This window comes from Calonectris borealis, chromosome 7, assembly GCF_964195595.1.
Source record: "Calonectris borealis chromosome 7, bCalBor7.hap1.2, whole genome shotgun sequence".
Lineage (NCBI taxonomy): Eukaryota > Metazoa > Chordata > Aves > Procellariiformes > Procellariidae > Calonectris > Calonectris borealis.
Window position 1 is genome coordinate 43502194 of NC_134318.1, and position 21039 is coordinate 43523232.

The 21039-nt window shown below is 46.9% G+C and overlaps 1 protein-coding gene across 1 annotated transcript in view; it reads right to left on the reverse strand.

Moving 5' to 3' along the window:
* The window catches only part of TCERG1L (transcription elongation regulator 1 like), a 95667-nt gene extending 76302 nt beyond the window's left edge, over positions 1–19365 (reverse strand). Inside the window, exons 1-3 of the mRNA XM_075155307.1 lie at positions 19225–19365; positions 18194–18374; positions 4961–5149 (exon numbers count right to left, since the gene is read on the reverse strand). Coding sequence (XP_075011408.1) covers positions 4961–5149; positions 18194–18284 — 280 coding nt within the window. The 5' untranslated portion in view covers positions 18285–18374; positions 19225–19365. The remainder of the gene's footprint in view (positions 1–4960; positions 5150–18193; positions 18375–19224) is intronic.
* Between the last annotated feature and the right edge of the window lie 1674 nt (positions 19366–21039).

The window sequence follows — 21039 nt, forward strand, 5'->3', positions numbered from 1 at the left end:
ACAAAAATGGCATCAATGCAGCTCAGAGTTCCTTGGAAAATGCTGAAATGAATTAAGATACAATCCTACATTCTGGCGGACAGAAAACAGAATAATGTATCTGGCAATTGTACAAATGCCTCACAACTATATTACAAAACTGATTGGCATGGGACCTGTCTTGAACGGTTTGAGATGAGAATGGCTGAAGAAGAGAAAATCTCGAAATCAAGTCTAAGGGGCATCAGTTTTCATCTGCAAAAATTTCAAGTATCACATTCCTACACAAACTAATCAAGTTGCTTTCCGGAACAAAATTCTCTGATTTTACCCAGGTATTTTCACAACATTTGCCTTTTTTTTTTTAAAACCAAATGAGAAATGACCAACCAAACCAAACCAAACCAGTCTAGAAAAGCAGAGCGCAGAAGGAGAACGCTTTCTTCCAGCTGTCGGAAACAGAAGCCCAGACCCCCGAGACCTCCCATTACATCTCCCTGGGGCACAGCTAGAGGAGCCAGCACCATTGGCTGCCATAGTCCAAATAGACTTTTGACCTTACATTCTATTTTTATTTTTATTTCATTTTTATTTCATTTTTTTTGTTTCAACTTTTTCTGTAATATCCTGGAGCCTCACTGTTTCCAGGCACCGTTAGCTTTCCACATCACACTTGGTCTGCATTTAGCTTTATCCTTCTACAACGCCACATCCAAGGATTTCAAGATTTTTCAGTCTTACCAGACACCTACTCACTATTTGTAGATGTGACCCTACGGCCATTCAAATCATCAGCAAAGCCCTTGCAGCTTTTACTGAGCTGGAGTCAGGACACAGGCGCTTGGTGGCCTTCTCACGCTCCAGTCCACGAGGAACCTGACCACCGATGTGGGTTTTGAAGGGTAGGGAGTGTGGCTTTCAGGTGGCTAAGAAAAACAGAAATGCTCTACCTGAAATTATTACCAAATAAAAATAATAATAAAAAAAAGAACTTCAATGCACACGTTCTCCATGCACATTCATCAAAGTCAGGATTTTTTAAAGTGCAGATAGGACTGGGGAAGGAGAGACACAACACTGCTCCCTCCTCTTCTGCTTACAACATCGCTCTGACTCCTCACCTCCGGAAGCTACTTCAGCAGCGACTTAACTCTTGCATGAATTGCACAACGCGTTTACACACCTCCAGACCAGGGCAATGGCAGAAACCATCTTTTATAGATCAGAAACGGCTGTTGTCAATCGTATGAGCAAACGAACCCAAACACAAAACGAGAACGACGCTGGTATTGTATTTCAACCCCCGTAGCACCAAGACATGGTTTTGTGATAGTGATTTATTCCAACGACCACATCACACTGAAATTCAGTTGGGTTTCTGTTTTTAATGGATATTAACAGTTTACATGTCAAGTCCAGAAGCATTAAGAGCAGAAAATTCATGTCCTGTACTAGGAGGGGCTGTGGCTACAGGGGGCTCTCGGGCCAAAGGAGACGTCTTACGGCCAGAAAACAGAAACATTGCCAGCCCACAGCCCCCCAGGACGGTTGGGTTTGGTAACGTCTGGTCCGGGCGGGGATGCTGTGCTCCGAGCTGGCATTTAGCCTCAGGCACGGAGTCCTGGACCTAAAACCAGGGGATATACAAACACCTGAGTACGCACTTCTGAGGGTGAGAAAAAATTGTCTCTCTCTGGCTTTTTTTTTTTTTTTTTGATTGTTCACTGGTGGGCAGAGCCTTGCCTGCATTTTCATTTTGCATTACGTTGTAACATGCAACCATGGCTCCCCAGAAGATCACAGACCACTTCACATAGAGACAAATAGTTTCCTCACCATAATATAGGGTATTTTATGTTTCTTCTTTTCCATAAATTTATTTCATCATTAAAAGCTTCTTAGAAATGATTACAGAAGCTTCTCCCATCACAGAGCCAAGGGACGAGCACATCCCACCCTCGCCTGCTTATCCCCAGGGCCAAAGACCCAGCAGGATCCCTCACAGCATCCCGCACAGGGAAAGGCTACCAAAGGTTTTTAATTCCCCAAATATACTGTACGCTATTATAGCTCTACTTCTGATGTTCTTTTACAAAATGTAAAATAAATAGTATTAAAATGAACCTGTAAAAATTACCACTGTATTCTGCATACTTCGAGTTCTCCTTAATTCATGGGACCTGGCGGAAGCTTCAAGAAATTTCCTCTGGAGAAGGAAAATGCTGGAGCCTGGATCCTGTCCCGGCCAGCGCCCGCTGCCATGCCGCACCGATGGCCCACCTTGTTTCACTAACTGGCTATTTCTTACTGACTCAACAAGTTTATTAATTAGGCTGGCAGAAAGTAACACAGCCGAACCGTAAGGCTGCAAAACTAATCATATTAAAAGGCCTCCTTAAAAGTAAATATTCAATTACAAGATTATTGATTGAACAAACTGCTGTGATTAGAAATACAGTACCGCACAAGGTAGTATTATAATACTGATCTCCAGTAAAATCAATTAACAGTGTCTAACTAAGCATACAATGTTCAGTCTTATAGGGACCAAGACACACGTAGATTTAAGGTGGAAATAATGTCATCTTTTGTTTCCTAAGTTCATTCCTGTTATGTGAACGTCGCCTGCATAAACTTCAGACAAGGAGAACATGGAAAGTTCATTAATTACCACGTTACCTTATAAATCACAGACAGATCAAGAGAAACGCAGCTGCCCCCAGGGTCCACAGATTACGCTCTCTCCAAGATGTGTTTCTCTTTGAGAACAATAAGTCATCTTTAATAAACCCCGCGCACAGATGTTTTTAACTGAGAGGCCGACAGGGTTATAAAGCATCCTCCACACTTGGGATTATCCGTACATTAGGTCACGCTTTCCCGACGCTTTCCCAGCCAGCATCTCAGACGGCACTGCAGACACCCACCTCTGGCACCGGGAGCTGCCCGGGCCAACGGGCGGTTTCTCCCGCGGGTTGGGCTGAAGCAGCCCCGCGCCCGGCGCGCCGCGTTTGGCCGGAGGAGCGCGGGGGCAGCCCCGGCGCGCCGGGCGCAACGCTTCTGCGCGTGCTTCCCCCCCCTCCTCGCTCGGGCCTATCGAAGGCCCGGCTCCTTCGTTAGCCCTTCGGGAAACCCTCACCCCGTTTCCACCCGGCGGCTCCGCCAGCCCGGCTGCAGAGCGGTGCCGGCCCAAGGGCACGCAACGCTCCCTCCCCAGCCAGCGCCGGCTGCGGAAGCTGCTCATCGAGCTGGCGTTGGCAAAGATAATCTAAACCCAACACCTCCGAGTCCCCTCCTCCGCCAGCACAATAAAAAGGAATTTCATAAAAATGTTTTATGTAAGCCTTTGCAAAGGCACTAGCCTTCCCTCCAGAGATGGTGATTAATAGAGAAAAAGGGTTAGCTGAATCTCAAGTTTATTGTACACGGGCCGGGCATTTTCAAGCTTTCTTTTCTAAAAAGCTACTATATATTCTGTAGGAGAAAACAGCCAGAAGAGTGTGGTTTGCTGTGAATGATTGATAATAGGATGATTGCTCAGGCACTCAAAGCGTGATATTTGATAGCCTATCATACACTCATTCAAAAGGAAAGCAACAATTATCATGGCCTGACATGTTTATCATTGCAGAGCTGAGCCAGTTATCGAAGTGGTAGAGCTTCCCGGCATTGTAATATTCGATCATGTCGAACACACTTCACGCAGAGCTCACCTCTGCAGCTGTAAATCAGAAGTCCTGCGACGGCTCCTTCCCAGAGCACCCGAGCATCTCATCTCAAAAGCAGGGAAGAACACATCTGGCATGTAATTCTGGTTTGCAGCACAGATAAAGAATGATTTTTTCCCATTTGGATTCTCCTCTAAGACGCTCACTTACAAACAGGCAAAACGGTTTCTGTGGGTCAAACAGCTCCGTGGGAAGCACCACCGACCCCCTGCCCCACAGCAGCGATTAACTCTGCTTTCCGCTCCTATTTCCGTACCGTCCCTTCGCGACAAAGTCTGAACGACTTGTACCTTTACTCCTAAGGGTCAGTTTGCTCTTCAGACCCCCTGAACACGAGAAGACTGCCGTACGCCTGGCAGGCACTTATCTGGGCGATCCTAATGACTGCTCAACAGGAACAACGATTACTGAGATACATTTCTCATAAGAAGATTTCATCTGAACAACCACCATAACTGCATACCTTCTGCGAAATCCAATCTCACCGTGTCTTGCTGTGTTACACTTCAAGTATCAAAAAGATGGAAAACACACCTTCATTTAAATTTTTAACTTAATTGTTACATAACATTTCAAAAATATAGCCTTAAGCATTCAAAGAACAGTTTCAAAAATTATCCTAAGGACTTTAAATCAGTCAGACTTCCATAGCGAGTCAGGGATGCCCAGTACTTCCCCAGCTGCCATATTCAGAAAGTTGTCCCACACAGCCACGCTAAGAAAATAGCATTTTTTCCAGCAAGCAACCACATCTAAACCTATCAGAAAAAAATACAAAACCATGGCTACATTCTTCCAGCATATTTTATAATTATAAACACTCAAACAATCTACTCAAGTCTTAACCATATACTACTGTATGTCGAGCAGATACCTTTCGACTGCCAACACTGCAACCTGAGGATCTGCTGCAGAGACCTGGGGCCACCATGGCCACGTTTTCTTACAGAAGTCACGAAGCTGACAGAGGATGCAGCTCAGTTCACCTCCTGCCTGCAAACGTCACAGCGTACATAAACATTGCAAATGTAGATGGAGTTCTGAGCTCACTTTTAGCACACAATTCCAGAGAACACTTCTAAGCAGCACCAGAGAAAATAACTTTCCTTCTGGATTACAGTAATGCCACCTATATCCCCTGGATATTTAATTTACCAAAGCACACCAACAGCAAAACTCATGCCCAGAAGCCTCTCTCTGTTGCAAAGTAAACATAAAAAGCTGCTCATTAGTGGCACCGGGAGTGACCTTACCTGGAAAAGGCGAAGCCAAGACGGGAATTTTGATAGGGGAGAAGGTCAGCACATGGCAGGGCTGGACGCTCGGCGCCGAAGGTCCCTGGGGGGCTTCAGGCTCCACCGACACCATTGCGGTGGTGGCCGCGGTGGCCAACGCCAGGGTCTGATTGCCGCCGACCGGTTTAAGGCTATTCTGGCAACCACCTGCGGAAGAGTGAAATACAAGAGATTTTATTTTTAATTGGGAAGCAAGGGATTTACCTAAGATTATATGTTTTCAGCATTCTGAATTTCAACGCAAGAAGGAACAAAAGTCTGCAACGTTTCTCACCCGGCCTCCACTGTTTGCATGTCCCCCTCAGGGAGACACTGGATTTTGAATATATTACATAATATATTTTCCTAGGACTCTCAAAGCCCCTTTCCTAATTCTTATTCTTAAAGTCCTACCTTGTGGTTGGTGCATTTTTAGATATTAAAACCCCATATATGTGAACATATCATTATAACCTAGAGGGACAAGACAGTAGTGAGTCATATACAAACTGGGTAGAGTTATTAAATTTAAATGAAAAACCTCAATAAAAAAGTCAAATATTTGAACACATTGGTCGGCATTTTCTTCAGCTCCCACAGCTTCATAACGCCACATGACCACCCTTATTCTGACTTTTCCTAAATATAAGTTGTCTGACTTCAAATCCGAATGCTTTTGTTACTTGCTCTATTAACATCCAATGTCACTGTTATCTGCCCGGCTTTTCTCCTGTAATGTGCATGCAAATACCTGAATTTTACAAGTTTTACATACTAGTATCCTTCACCTTGAAAACACGCCATGCAGGAAACTTCGACTGGTTTCACATGGGAACTCAGAAGTCGTCCCCCAAATCAAGGCTCAAACGCACTTTAGACTATCTAACATTTACCTTTAAGTCTAACAAGCTTGGGGGGAAGACCTTCAGAGCTCAATCTTGGCTAAATATGTTAAATAAACAAGAAAAGGAGTAGTAAAAATCTTAAGGAGAAAACCTAATTTGACAAACACCAGCTGTTACTCCCTCTACACTGAGCTATGTATTCAAAAATTAAGCAATCATTAGCTTATTATGTCATTTAGCAAATGTTTTCAGTTCATGTGGAAATCCTTCAGGCAGTAAGAGCCAACTGTAGCTCTGCAAAAAATCACTATTTGATCAGACTCCTCACTTCAGGCGCTCCATGAGTTTGTGGGAGTTCTTCATCTACGTGCACCTCTGGAAGGAAAACAGGGAACCAGCCCGTGACCATGGGAAGCGTGACCATGGGGCGTTGGGGTGGGCGATGCAGCCCCTGCAGCCCCGCCGCTCCAGGTAAAAGGCATCCGCAGCTGAGCAAGCCCGGCTAAGATCGTATTCCCCTGCACATATACCTAGCCCAGCCTCCTCATCCCGGCTTCTCCATCCTGCTCTGGCTTCAGACACCTCAAAAGCTTTGACGTGCAGACGCCAAGTGCGGTTTTGCTCTCAGTGTTGGGCAAAGAGTGGGTCAGTGGTTTTTGGAAAGGAACCTGCTCCGGCTGCAGCTAATTGGGGCTCCTGAGGCTATCTATTACGCTAACTTTTGGCAGCTTTGCTCCTAACTCTTTATAAACAATTATCTGCCAACAAAATATGCTCCCTGCATTAGCAAAACAGAAGTCAAATATTTTCAGTAAGCATCCGAAAAAAAAACCTTCTACTATTTCTATGCATTTGTCAATTCCAAGAAGAATTCATCTAAAACACCTGCATATGCACTAATTAACAGGCACGCAGGCAAAAAAACCCCACAAATATTAAAGTTTTGACGATTCAACTGTGGATAGATAAAAAACATTATTCTGCCAGAGTCGCAATGGAAATTAAAAAAAAAAAAAAATCAGTGTCCAACTAATCCAACTGTTTAATACAAGTTTATTGTTTATTCACCTGAGGACTAGAACAGACCATTAGGTTAAACACCTGGCCTCCAAGAGCCTGCACTCGTTCCTAATTCCAGCTGTTGGCAGTTGGGAAAAATCCACGAAACATCTTCTGTAACTCTTATGACAACTCATGTTGTCTAGAAAAATGACTTTTCTACTGGTTTCCTACAGGGTATGGGAGCAGAAAGGTTGTTTACTTCTCATTTGATTCTTTTATTTTGGAGAAGAAGATGCAATTTCCCCAAAGAGCCCAGGAAAGCCGCAAAATACTGTAAGCCTTAGTCGCTTGGATAGACTAAGTCTTCCACCAGCACAGATGAGTAACGCTCCTGAAGCAGGGCTTCCTTATTAAAGTTTCATCAATCTCCTTATTAAAGTTTCATCAGTCAGTTGAAAGAGAAGGTTTTGTGATTTCCCCGCCTTTGATGAAGTTCTCTCTCCTGCTAAATAATTCCATGAAGAAAGGACTACCCCTATAATTGTTAATACTTGAGAGGAGAGCACGGAGAGGGAGTCCCTGGGCCATCAAGCCACTCTCTTGCTTTGCACTCAACTGAACAATCACCTCAGCAATTTATCAACCTCTAACATAACACACGATTTGCCAAAGCAACTGGAAGCTGGCCCACGACTTGTTGAGAACTAGGGACTTTCATCTGCGCTCAGCGTAGCTGGAAGAAAGTAGTTCTCAGAAACAAACCAGATTTTGCTGTAAGTATTCCCAAAAACTTCTTGAAAGGGTTTTTTAGACTCATCATTAATCACCCCATGAATTTCAAGAGTCAAATGCCTCGAAAATAGTAGTAAAACACTATCATCGATATACTCTTGAGGGGGAAAAAAAATGCGATTTTTTTCCTAGGAATGGTGGTTTCCCCATTGTTTTTGCCAAGTCTCGCTACAGCCTGGGTAGTCAGGTAGCCCTCGTCCGCTGAAATACAAACCCGCTCGCAGTGTCCTTCCCCAGCCTTCCAGCTCTGCTCTTCTCAAGCGAACAGGTTAGGGGGAAACATCCGAGGTGGGCAGCACATTCTGCTGCGAAGCAATTGAAGAGCAGAGAGCAGTTGAGGACGCAATGAAGAGATAATTCAGAGATGATTAACCGACGGTGGTGAAATGTGGTGAAGGCACTGGAACCAGGCGGCAAAGCCGTCACAACAGATGGCACGTCACGGCCCAGTAGCTAACATCCGTGTGGAGACGGGTCTGCACACACAGGTGTGGAAGAGGAGCTGTTTCGGTTGTGCCTTCTCTTCTAGCACAGCATCATCGACGTGCGTTTGTGAGCTGTACCCCACCTCCTCACCCAGAAGACCCATTTTCAGGCGGCAGACCTGCTCCTGCGACACTGAACTGCCAGGTACCACTCCTGGTGTGGGACGCACCAGCCCGGGCCACGCTGCCGTGTCTTGACAGAACAGCACAACCTCCACTCCCAAAGCCAGCGTGTCCTTCCCGGGGTTTTCGGGACACCGAGAGCGGGCTGTGAGCCCTCCCCACGGGTACGCACACCGACAGACAGACAGACACGCCGGTCCTATGGCAGACGCTAAACCACACAGCACGATGCACTGCCCGCAGGTAGTCTCCATCGCCTGCCAGGGAGGAAGGAGACCCTCGGCGATATAAAGGCCGACCCCGCTGAGACCCCCCAGACGTATCATGTCCAGCACAGAGCGTGCTCAGCGTCCTTTCCAAAATCCACCAAAAAATCCTCCGCTCCCCCCGGTCTGCACCAGTGCCCTCTCCACGCTCACTACCATCTCTGCAACCAGAGCACACCAAAACTGCCTTCTGGCTGCTGACATTGTCTTACGCATTACAAACTGAAACCACGCGATTTTCCTCCTTGAAAAAAGACCCAGAAGAACAGAAATTACTTCATTTAACAAGACAAAAGTAAAAACTAACAACACTTGTGAGATATGAAGATCCACTCTTACCCAAAAAGGGTAATTTAAGACCTTCCCTTTCAGATAAAAAAGTTATCGGTATTGTTAAAAACTTACTGTACAGACAACGTAATGAGTTTTAAATTGCACTCGATTATTACGGTCTTTCAGTCTTTGTCTTCAGTTTTGCCTACAGGAAAACACCTTTACCAAAGGGTTATGAATATCTTTCCCAGAAGACCCATATTAAAAAAATAAGAGGAAAAGATTTCAAGCAGGTTAAAGACCTTTTGAACTCTTCATCTGTCTTGGAGAAAAAAGTATTAATACACATGAATATAATGTTCCTTGTAACTTTTTTTAATGACCCAATGAATCGCTTATCCTTTCAGCCCCTGAGCTACTGCAAGAGCTCTTCTGCATTAGGAGCCCTCCTTCGGGTGAGGACCAAAGGACCCCAACGCAGACACTGACCTGGCTGCCTCTTCTTTTTTGCCCGGAATAGCCCACAGACACAATTATAACACAACTGGATTTCCACTGCAATGTGCTGATCTGTCTCTACCCAGGAAAACGCACATCGAGCATATGGAACCACACAGCACTTGATTTCTATCAAAGCTTCCCATCCACCAAACCTCCTCTTTCAGTGCCGTTTCCCATGCGAATCTGTGGCAGTTTAGCATGGGAAAAGGAGACCATCACTCAACGCTACTAGGGAAATTGAGTAGCTCCCTAAGGGATCTGAAATATTTTCCATCTATATTTAAAATAAAAATTATTTTGAAGGGTTTCAATTTAAATGTGTATGCTATGGAAGTCATATAAAATTAAACAGCAATTCAATTAAATAGAAGTTAAACTCTTTGATCCCGAAGTTAATAAAAGTTAGTAATGCTGACGTCCTAACCCTGACCCACAGAAGGATGTATACCATTCTCACTTCTTTTTAAAGCAATAAGCAGGCTCTTTATTTTCAGTCACAAACCAGCTGCTCACTAACACCCTGACCGTATCCCTGCTCCTTTCGGGTGTCCCTGCCGCCCGCCCTGGCCTCAGCACCGCGCTGCTCTCCAGGCACCCGCGCCGCTGCCCAGCCCCTCTGTTACCGAGTTTGCTGCATCCAAGCACCGCACAGTCCCAGCTGCCATTTAAAAAAAAAATTTAAAAGCCCATCATTTTTGATTGCAAAGCCATTTCAGAAATGTTCAGCTACGAGTCTCAGCTATGCTGCCCAAATCAGCCTGGAACGGAGGGTTTGTGGGGTAACCTGGGCAGAGCCAGCCGACCCCTCCGGTCCAGCCCGCTGGCGTGGGACCGGCACAGGGCGCGGGGCTGCAGCGCACCAGCCTGAAGGCAATACATTTTGACAAGGGGTACACTTGTCACAGAGTAAACTCCCTGAGCAGCTATTGCTGCCAGACGGGTCGAGAGGAGGGGGCGATAATGAAGAGCTGACGTGGCAGCTCCATCGCACCTGCATCCCCCGTACGCACCAGCCCGGGGAGACAGGGATCACAACCCAGCCTGGCGAGGATGCCGTCCCGGCACCGCGGCCAGTTTAGCTCTAAGGCAACAGCCGTCATAAAATACTTAACACTGCTTCCAAAGACGTGTGAAAAAACAGCTCCAAAAGAAAGAAAAAAAAATTGAAATGTGAATTCTTGTTTATTACTCCTTATTGCCTTTCCCTTCATCCGTAGAGTCTGTAAACTCAGGTCTTTTAGATGAGAGTTCTTTATTAGGTTGTTGTCAGAATTAAAACTGACAACAACTGTCTTTTGATGGAGAGGGAAAAAAAGAGAAGGTAGTTGAAATAGGCTAAAATGACTGTCGTTGCTTGATCCTCCCTCCCTGAAGACAAACCATTAAAAGGGAGAATACCATAACAAAAGCTGTGTAGGGATGGTGGTTTCTGCCCTGACCCTCCCTCGCCCTCCCAGCCCGCTGCTGTTCTCACCACCTTCTCTTCACCAGCAGCGGTGGTGTCAGAGGAGCCGCCTTGGCCAGCTAATCCATTAAAACACAAGGTTAAAGAAAAAAATAATACAACAAGGCAAAAAACAATTTACAGAAGAAAACGAGCCTTTTCTGCTTGTTTTCCCCGTTCCTCCCGGCCGGAGGGGCAGGCAGCCAGGCAGAGCTGCCGGCAGGGCTGCGCCCGCAGCCGGCAAGGGAAACCCCCGCCAACAGCCCCCCTGAGCCCGGGTACAGCAGGACGCCGAGAGAAAAACATTTTCCCAACAGCATTTCAGCCATCAGTTACAAATCCGGTATTTCTGAAAACCCTTCAGGTTGGACAATTTGCAGAGCCGATAAAAATGATCACTTATATGGAAAAAATGATAGCTAGGATTAAAAGGCTACTGATTATAAAAATGTTAAGTTTGAAGACATGAGTATTTTAATAATACAGATATTTATACTACATATAGAAACAGATATATATACTGGTCCAAGGAGATGCTGGTTGGATTTGGATTGTCCTCTCCCGAGGGGGCTGCCGCCAGCTCCCCCTGAGCAGCCGGGCAGGGACACGCTCCCTGAACTTAAAGGTTGAATTCTCAACTTTCTTAATAAATTGTCCCTCACGCTGGTGGAGGATCAGATGCAGGATGCCAAGCGGAAAGAGGGTTAAAAAAAAAAAAAAACCACCACACAAAAAATAAACCCACAAAACACAAAAAAAGGGGAGGTCCAAGTTTAGTGAGTCAGAGGTAAACTTCATACCTGTAGACATTTTGTGAATATTTGGATTTATTTAAATTTTTTTTAGCTAATTCCCCATAAATGGATAGCAGCTAGGACGATAAGTTACTTTTATTATTGTTTTATTCATCAAGAGGATTAGAAGGCTGTTTACCACAAGCCCTTGGGATCAAGCGCCAGCTATTCTCCTTGCTCGCTCCACTCGGCTCTCTACCATTTAAAAGCTATTTTCTGGTGCCACGGAGTCAGTGGGACCGATACTCTCCAGCTGACCGAGATGCCATTCCAGTTGGGTACCTTCCATAGGATACATGTATCTCTACAAAAGACCCACACAAACTACCAATAAAAACAAGTTTCCTCTTCAGGAACAACGAAACCTTGCTTTTTCAGCACCCGTTCGGTGGGCTCTGCGGTGCCCGCTGGGGTGCCCGCCGCGCAGCGCTGCCGCGGGGAAGCTGGCGAGCCCCCGCCGGAGGTAAATGACCAGAGGCTTGGCTCCAGCAGAAGTGTGGACACTTACAAAGGGAGGAGGAAATGGGAAGTGTTATTTAAACTGAGCCCACCCCCACGTGGCACCGCGCTGTTTGAGTATCTACTGCAGGACACCACCGATGCCAGGCGTTTGGGAAGGCCCCCTCGGCCAGCACCGGCCAGGACGGCACTCCCAAGCAGGACAGAAACATCGCTTTCTCCCTCAGCAAAGTGCACCCTCGAAATGACGGCTTTGAGCTTTGACGATGGAGGCACAGTCGTTCTTGGTTAATCCCCTCCCGTCATTTCCTACACCATCCAAATTCACCGAACAGCAATTTACAGACACCCCAGCCCGCCCGCTCGCCAGGGCTGCACCGCGGTGCGGGTGCTCTCCCGCCGTGCCCGAGGGCCACCTGCAGTTTCACCCCTCTTCCTGCCTGCAAGCAATGCCCTCCCACGCAATGCCCCCACCACCACCCACCCAATGCCCCCCCCACCACCCACGCAATGCCCCCCCGCCACCATGCAATGCCCCCCACCACCCACGCAATGCCCCCCCTGCCACCACGCAATGCCCCCCCCGCCACCACGCAATGCCCCCCCCGCCACCACGCAATGCCCCCACCACCACCCACGCAATGCCCCCCCCACCACCCACGCAATGCCCCCCACCACCACCCACGCAATGCCCCCCACCACCCACGCAATGCCCCCCACCACCCACGCAATGCCCCCCCCACCCACGCAACGCCCCCACCTCACCACGCAATGCCCCCCCTGCCACCACGCAACGCCCCCTGCCACCACGCAACGCCCCCCCCTCACCACACAACGCCCCCCCCGCCACCACCACCAACCACATCAGGGCTTGGCGCCCGTCGTGATTCTAACGGGAGCTTCCGATCCCCTTGGAAGGAACTTTGTCTTTTTCTCAAGCATGAACACTTGGAAGACCTATAGCACGCAGATTTATAGCGCCAGTGTCGATGCTCGCAGAAGGCAGGCGGCCGAGAACCTGCTGGCCCCGCTACCTAAATTGCACGTGGTCTGAAATGTCAGCTGCTGCGCAACCAAGGCAGCATTTATCAATCGATAAAATGAAGCAATGGATTGACTTAAACAACATATTTATCCCAATGCAAAGGAAAACATATTGATATCTCTATTTTCTGTAGTCCAAAGGGAGGCAAAAAAGCTTATTGTCTTTTCCATTTGTAAACTCCAGCTATTGCAGGAGTCTGCCAGTAACAGCACCACTAACAGCTCACTTTTTTGCTCATATGCAATAAATAAAAATACCTGGCTCCTCACAAAAAAGAACAGCCTCTGATCTGAAAGATCTGCAGGATTTCTTTATAATGAGGTCTTGGGGCCAGGTAGGACACTATTGTGAAAGGGTCAGAACTACAAGCCTTTCCCATAAACACATTACATGTAGTTTTATTTCTATAATTTAAGTGAAAATAAAAAATCTTAACTGGGCTAAAGTTTGCATTTGATTTGGGTAGATAACAAGAAAAAGCACCAAAAAAGCACAAGCTTAATAAGTAAAACAAAAACTTTGTAAAGGCTGTGATTCAAGCCAAGCATTCCAAGCGACAATGAAGTGTTCGTCTCTGCAGTGCCTGAACGCTCCACAAATAAAGAGGGTTTTCACGGCATTTCAGGGATATTCAGGTTCCTGCAGTGCTATTCTTGTTTTACAAACAGGGAGCACTGGCACATGCACATTTAATATAAAACAATCCAATCTGAGAGGCCCCAAACCTGACTACTTATATGTACACATGTGCTTCAAATATAAAGCTTGTGTTTAGGAAATACAGGTCTGAGGTCCTGTGTCATGTATTTCAAAACTGTTAAAAAACATAAGAAAATGGAACCCAAATTTAACACAAAGCAACCACATTTCTTCATAGATTTGTAATGTCTGAATTTAAACTGAAATTACCTAGAAAACTGTATTTGTACATATATGTGTATATGCACATAAATTCTAATACTGATACTTGCTATGAAAAACGTTGGCTCAGATCTGTAAAGGTTAGTGGGATTAAAAGAAAGAAAAGGACACTAACAGGAAGGATCAAAATTTTAATCCACATAGGATCGGTAACGCTAAAGCAATTTGGTGAAAGAATATACATGAACTCTTCATTGGGGCATTTCTGATTTCAACACCAATGGATGAACGAGCGAAAATATTGCTATTGAGCACAGAGACACTGTGGAAATGCAGAGGCAGCAATGAAGCTTTGACTTAGCAGAAAATATTTTCTATTGAAAAATCATTCCACACACAAAAAAAAAAAAAAAAAGAAAATATCTGATTTAAGAAGACTATTTTCCTTCAAGGAAACCAACACTGAAAAGCACTGGAAGTCTTCATTCCAGGCTAGATTGCATCAGTTACAAATGAAAAAAATGCTCTGAGCGTTTGTTAAAGATGAAAACCTTGAGAAGGCTTTCGCCTCTTCAGCGCCTCCTCCCAGCGCTCACGGCTCTGACAAGGCTCCCTGAAGGAGACCTCGGAGAACACCATGTGTTTGCCATAACGCCTTCTTCTGCGTACACCTTAGCAGCTATTCCTGAAGACATCCATAGCACCAGGGCCAGTACAACACTCAAGATCAGTAAGAAAATGCAAGCTATGTTGAAATGTGCATTAAAAATAAAAAAAAAAATCCATTTGAGGACTGTCAAGCGTTTTAAAATGGAAACAGATGTTCAAATGTTAGATTTTCCTTTGCTCTGAGTAGAATTGCAGAAGGCAGCATCCAGGCTCCATTTATCCAACAACCTAGCTGAAGCTCCTGCACTACACACACTCCATTTTCAAGGTTATGCAAGCCTCCAAATTGTTGCTGAGCAGCTGCCTGCAACTTTAACCCCTAGAAGCTCTTAAGGGTATTTATTCAATAAGCCATTGGCAAGATTTACAGAAGCAACCTTCGTTTCTATGCGCTTGCAGCCCTGGTTGTGGCCAGGGCTTGGTTCGGGTGTGGATGGGAATTCCTTATCGCAGGTCGAGGGTCTCCCTACAGAATTCCCGAGTCTGTATGCGGATGACCTGCCCAAAGCATGATACCCTGCAACGAGCTGCAGAGTATTATGGTCTTCAGCAAGGAGCCCAGTAACAACCATTATGTTACTGGAGTCCCCAGGCACTGTTGGGTTAAGCATCGCACCGGTGTTTCCTGGAGAGCCAGCAAGGTTTCAGTCCCTGCAAACGCTGGAGCCTGCGCGATACGGGACCGTGCACACAATTACAGGAGAATTGACTCGCTAACCTTGCATTTCATAGTCACCCTTCAGCAAGCAGAAGGCAAACACGGATTTCAAGGGCTATAAGCTGAAAGCCACCACCTCAACATAAGAAAATCACTGCATTTCTTACAACCTGGGTCGGGATGCTCCCTCGCTGCCCAGCCGTGGCCAGAGCGGCAGCCAGCTGCAGGCTCTGCTCGGCGCTCTCCCACCAGCGGCTCGTGAAGCACTTCTGGGGAACTTCACGTCTTGAAGAGGTGACAACACTCTTCCACCTGTATCTCCTGATCCCTCCCTCACCGGAGGCTGGATGAAAGGCTTGTTCTCCAAGGTTTCCTGGGAAAACCTTCTCGAACACGCCAACGAGAATGCACCCTTTGCAAGGAAACACTGTTGGCGATGCTCTTGAGAGCCAGGAATGCCGCAAGAATGTACCTTCAAACATTTAAAACCGCTTTAATAGCATCGATAATAGTAAAAGCACTGAACATCAGGTTCCAAAGGGCTACAGCTTTCACCTAACGCCTCCCAGCAAGGGGTCCCGCAGGTGCTCCCTCACCCAACGTCCAGTGGCCACCGACCACGCGGGAGCGTGCAGAACGCACAGATGCCATATGGGCACACCTGGCTGGGGACCAAACCAGCCACCACTTCACCCAGAAGGCAGAAAGCACAACGCAGGAAACAAAAATATTAATCCTTTCTCTGCAAAAATATCTAGATGCTGCTTTCCTCACAAAAAACACAGTATCCAGTAGACATAAAACAAGCTATCATTCCTAGGTGGAAAAATAAAACGTCACTATTCGCTTTAGATACACAAAATGGTAAGTACATAAATTCATGTTTTGCAATATGCATGAGAATAATAGCTGGTTCCTTTTCTTACAGAAAATAACACCTTCTAGTAGTTGGAGCTCACAGCTGTTAAATTATGTGCATTACCATCCACCAAATTCCAATACCTCGTTGCTTTATCTCTGTAACGTTGCTGAAACATTGAGGAAACAATTATATCATTACCGATAACTGTGGAAGGCAAACCTGCCGTAAGACAGGCTTTCAAAATGAATACAGCCGCATAGCCTGCAAAAAGCTTATTAACTTCTCAGTTTAAACCACTTAACTAAGCAATTTGCTCTCAGTATTTTTATTACTCTTCATATTAAGTGTAAAGATTATATAGGAAATACTTCAAGTACTACCATAACACTTCCCAGCAGCAGCTTCGGATTACGGCTGCAGGGCGCAGATATTGCCACCCTGCAGCAAGGCCGTCACCGCGGCTCTGCGCAAGCTCTGGAGCTCACACACGGCCAGGGATGTTACTGGGTTAGCACTGACCGCATCAATCGGAAATAAGATTCAAAGAGGGATGGGAAGATTTAGGAAGATGGTTGGGGGTCATCGTGCTCCTCCCTGCACCCGAACGGGAGCTCAGGGGGTTTCTGGAGAGGTGGCAGCCAGCGCTGGGCACGCTGCCAGAGGAAGAGTTGGATCCACCTGAGGATCTCCTGTGAAAACAGGCTTGAGTGTGCATGTATTGTCCAGGGGGAAAAAACCTTCTTTTCTCTGTGCTAACTACCCACCACAAACGTGGCACCAGACTGGGAATGCCCCTCTTCTGCCAGGCACGCTTCCCTAACCCGCTGCCAGGTACACTCTTGCTTTATGCCTGAAATATTGTATGTGATAAAATACGTTTACGCACGTTTAGAATATTGAAATATTTTTAACATACATAAACAAACGAGGGGCTGTCACTCCCCTGCGCAGAACACCTCCCTCACCATCGCGCCTGTCCTTAAAAAGACGCCTGTCTGGGAACTCAGCTCGACTATTCCCCGTGGCACCCCGGGAGGAACGCATTAATATAATGGGGTTTCGCCCGTGGCATCCTCACCTCCGAGCGCTGCTGAGCAGCGCTCCAGCTGAGCATCGGGCAATTCTGGCAGGGGGAGAAGGCAGCTTACTGCAACGGATTGCTAAAACACCAAAACATGGAACCGATTCGAGTGGTTCAACATGTTTCAATACAGAACAATATTCACTGCTAATTAATCAGTCTGGCAAATGAACCCAAACAGTAAGGATCTCTTCCAGCACTCTCACTGAAGCTCTGCATTACTGGCAAAACACAAGAAAACTTCCTGCGGGCTATACAGTTGCAAAATCAGAAGTACTTTATAGGAAAAAGACCAAGGTAAGAGGGCTCTGCTGTCAACCGAATGGACATCACCTTCGATCTAAGAAAGAAAGAAACAATTGACAGCAAGCCATTAAGAATATCCTAATTCTGAATTTAAGAATATATGTTAGGGGTTTAAACATCAGTAGCACTTTACTTCTTAACCTTTTCTATGAAACGACTGCTATTTTAAATTACTACTGTAGCACCAAAATAGAGAGATTCGGCTTTACTGCAATATATTTTCTGTCCTTTTCCAAGTTTGAAGCTTAGCTCTTCTGTTAACAGCTGTGACAAACCTGAGTTATGCAGACTAATGGAATTTATTTCACAAATATCGTTGTGCATAACTGAGTCTTAATGAGATGATGGATCAATTGCTCTTCTCTACTGACAGCTGTCTACACAGACCACACCAAATTCTTAAAATTAGCAGCCAATAGGAGAATTATACATGAACTGTGTCAGCAATTTCTTGTTTGAAAATAAACCAAGCATGTTGGGAGGGCTGGCCCCTTCATTCCAGAAGTCGACAACCAGTTATGGGATAATCTGTTACAATCTTCTATAATTACACGTTTTTTTTCTTTCTTTAAAAGTAATTTAGAGGATGAAGCGCACTTTCCCATCAAGGTTCACATCAAGCAAGAGATTTTCAGCTGAATGGAATGAAAGCCTTACTTTAGAAAATGGCTTATGCATCTCTGGGAGATGCATTTTAAAAAAAAAAAAAAAAAAGGTAAGTACTTAATTATTTATGTCCTACTGACCTGGTATCAGCTGAGGTGCCAACACCACTGTGGGAAGAGGCCTGGAGGCAGCAGCTGGCCTGGCTATAGCCATAGCTACTTGATTTGTCATTAACAGAGGTTTCTCATTTCCCTGGAAGAGTCTCGATTCCTCAGGATGTATCCACGCTGAATCCAGAGCAAATGCATTATTCAAGTATATCTGTCCAACATAAATAAATAAAAGAATGTTAAGGTTTGAGACAAAACTCAGAAATAAAAGAATAAAGTATCTTGAACTCAACATTACAATACAGATAGTATCTCAATGCAAGGACAAACTTGCAAAAATAGATTGATTTCTGCTCCATCAGTGTTGCTGGCTGAGTTTAGCTGACCAGCTAAAAATTAACTGGCTTTTAACACGACTAATCAGCTGATGCAGCATCACAAGAAGAAGAGAAGAGCTGAAGGCAATTGCATCCCAGACACAGTTACTCCGCAGCAAGCCCACCTGCAACTCAGAGGCTTCAGCCGTCTTCTACAGAGGAGAGGTGGGGGTGAGGGAGGGAAACGGGATAAAGTCACAAAGCCTTGTTTTAATGATTCAGCTAGATAAATGCACAGATGCAGGGACGAGGGCGCAGGACCGCGAGTGACACCCTGGCGCCGGGGACGTGGCAGCGCTCGCGGTGACGCCACCGCTGCCAGCGCTGTACCGCGGCACCCCTTTTGGGGAAAAACAGTGGAAGTACCAAGAAGAAAGGGAAAATGGAAAACTCTCATAATCGCATCCTGCAGTAAAATTAGAACATTCTACTCCATGTAATAAAGATAAACATTAAAGATATTTCAGTCTTTTTATAACTTCAGAAAAGTGAAGATGTCCAACTGCTGAAGTAGCCTCCTCCATTAACCCCCCCTTACAACATTCCTCCTCCGCGGGCTTTTGCCTGACAAACTGCTGACCTTTCGCACGCTTCACAATTCACAAAACCCGTAACATTTTTCAGCTCATAGACTTTATATGCTTTAGCCTTAAAAATACCGCAGCATACCAAGATCAGACTTACTTTGCAGTTTGGTAGCCTTTTATCGATCCAGTTTTTCCCAGCATGAGGCGGAACTGTAGATGTGTACACAGGTGGAAAAACAGGAACAAATTCCACGCTCGAAGAAGGCGAAAATCCTATGACCGGAGAGTGAGCTCCAAATATCCACTTAGGGGAAAAAAACGGGAAGAAAAGTTAACAAAAGGATTTTACTCTGAGTAAACCGAGGTTTTTCATGATTTCCTAATTATACAGAAGATGAGTACAGAAAATTTCAAACACGCCCCTTCAGTCCAACAACCATTTGTGGTTTTTTAGGCATTACACGGTGAGTGACACATGGCACTGACATTATAAACTGCTTTACAAAGCCACAAATCTGTAGCCTGGCAGTACGGCAGTACTCGGCTAATGGCTGCTACTCGCCAGGGAAGCTTGGTTCTTCTCTGCTCAAACAGAATCTCACATACAAAACAAAAACATCACTAGAAAGTGTTTTTAAAATTCGTCTCGAGGCAAACGAGAACCAAAGGAAATGTCGGAAACGTATTTTCCCTTAACTTAAACTGTTTGGCGAATGGGTTCCCACAGTAAAACCACCTCTGCAGTTTATTTAAGTGGTCTCACGCTGGGGAGTAATTGATGTTACTGTTTCATTAGACCCAGCACTACCTATTTTCTCCCTCCCACTCACTCTGCTCCCAAACCACAAGAGACGCTCGTGCTCGAAAAGGCTGGAAATCTTCACATGAAATCGAGCGGATAGTACAGCGCTCAACCTCCGTTTCATTTTTACTTCTATCTGGTAAAAAATATAAAGCCAAGGCAAAACTCTGAGTACAGCTTCCGATATCTCGCTGTAACAGGACAAACACTCCAGCCGAAGCGCTTTACTATTTCAAGCAGCCTTACGACAGCAATTAATAATTGAAATATCCATCAGGGAAAGCACTGACGAGACAGATTGGTTCAACCGACACGACTCAAAACTTTAGTCTTTATGAATATTCAAAAAAAACAAAACACTTGACGTTCCACATGACTGCAGGAGCATTTCTGCCTTTCTGGTCTCTTTTAGCAGAAAACGCATCCTGCAACCGGCGCGTACCGGCTGACGGAGCCCAGCCTCGCTGGGGAGACCGGCAGACCCTCTCCCAGCCCTTCTCTTCCCGGGGAAAACGCGGCTGCAGCTTCCCAAGCCCGCCGGCAGCCCCGCCGCCCGCCGTTCCCCCGCCGCCCGGCGCAGCAGCGGGCAGCGCAGCCGCGCACCGGCGCCCACCGCGCAGCGCTCCGCGCAGAGCCCGCGGGGCAGAGCCCGCGGTACCACCGCGGCTCCGTGGGCATCCGTCCCGCCGCCGCCCCCTCCCCGCCCGGCGCGCCCACTCCCACGGGCGGCGGCCGGAGGCTCCGTCCCCGGGGCTGGCGGCCACGGGAAACTTCTGCCGCCGCCGAGCCCCCCCGCCCGGCCCGGGCCGCCCTTACCTGCCCGTGGAGGAGGTCGGCGGCGAGCAGCGGCGGGAGCGGCTCGCAGGGGACGCGCCAGCCCGGGGCGGCCCGCAGCAGGGCGGCGGGGGGGGGCGCGGGCAGCAGCAGCGGCGGCGGCGGCGGGGGGGGACCCCCGGCGGCGGCGGCCCCGCCGACTCTGACGAGCCCCGCGGCGGCCGGGACCACCCAGGCCCAGGGGGTCGCCGGGGGCTCGGCGGGGGCCCAGAGCAGGGGCGGCGGCCGCTTGGCTGCGGGAGCCGGCAGCATCCTACATGGCACGGGGCGCGGCGGGGCCGGGGCTCCCCACGCTCCGCACCGGCACCGCCGCCGAGTGAAACTCCACTTCGCGGC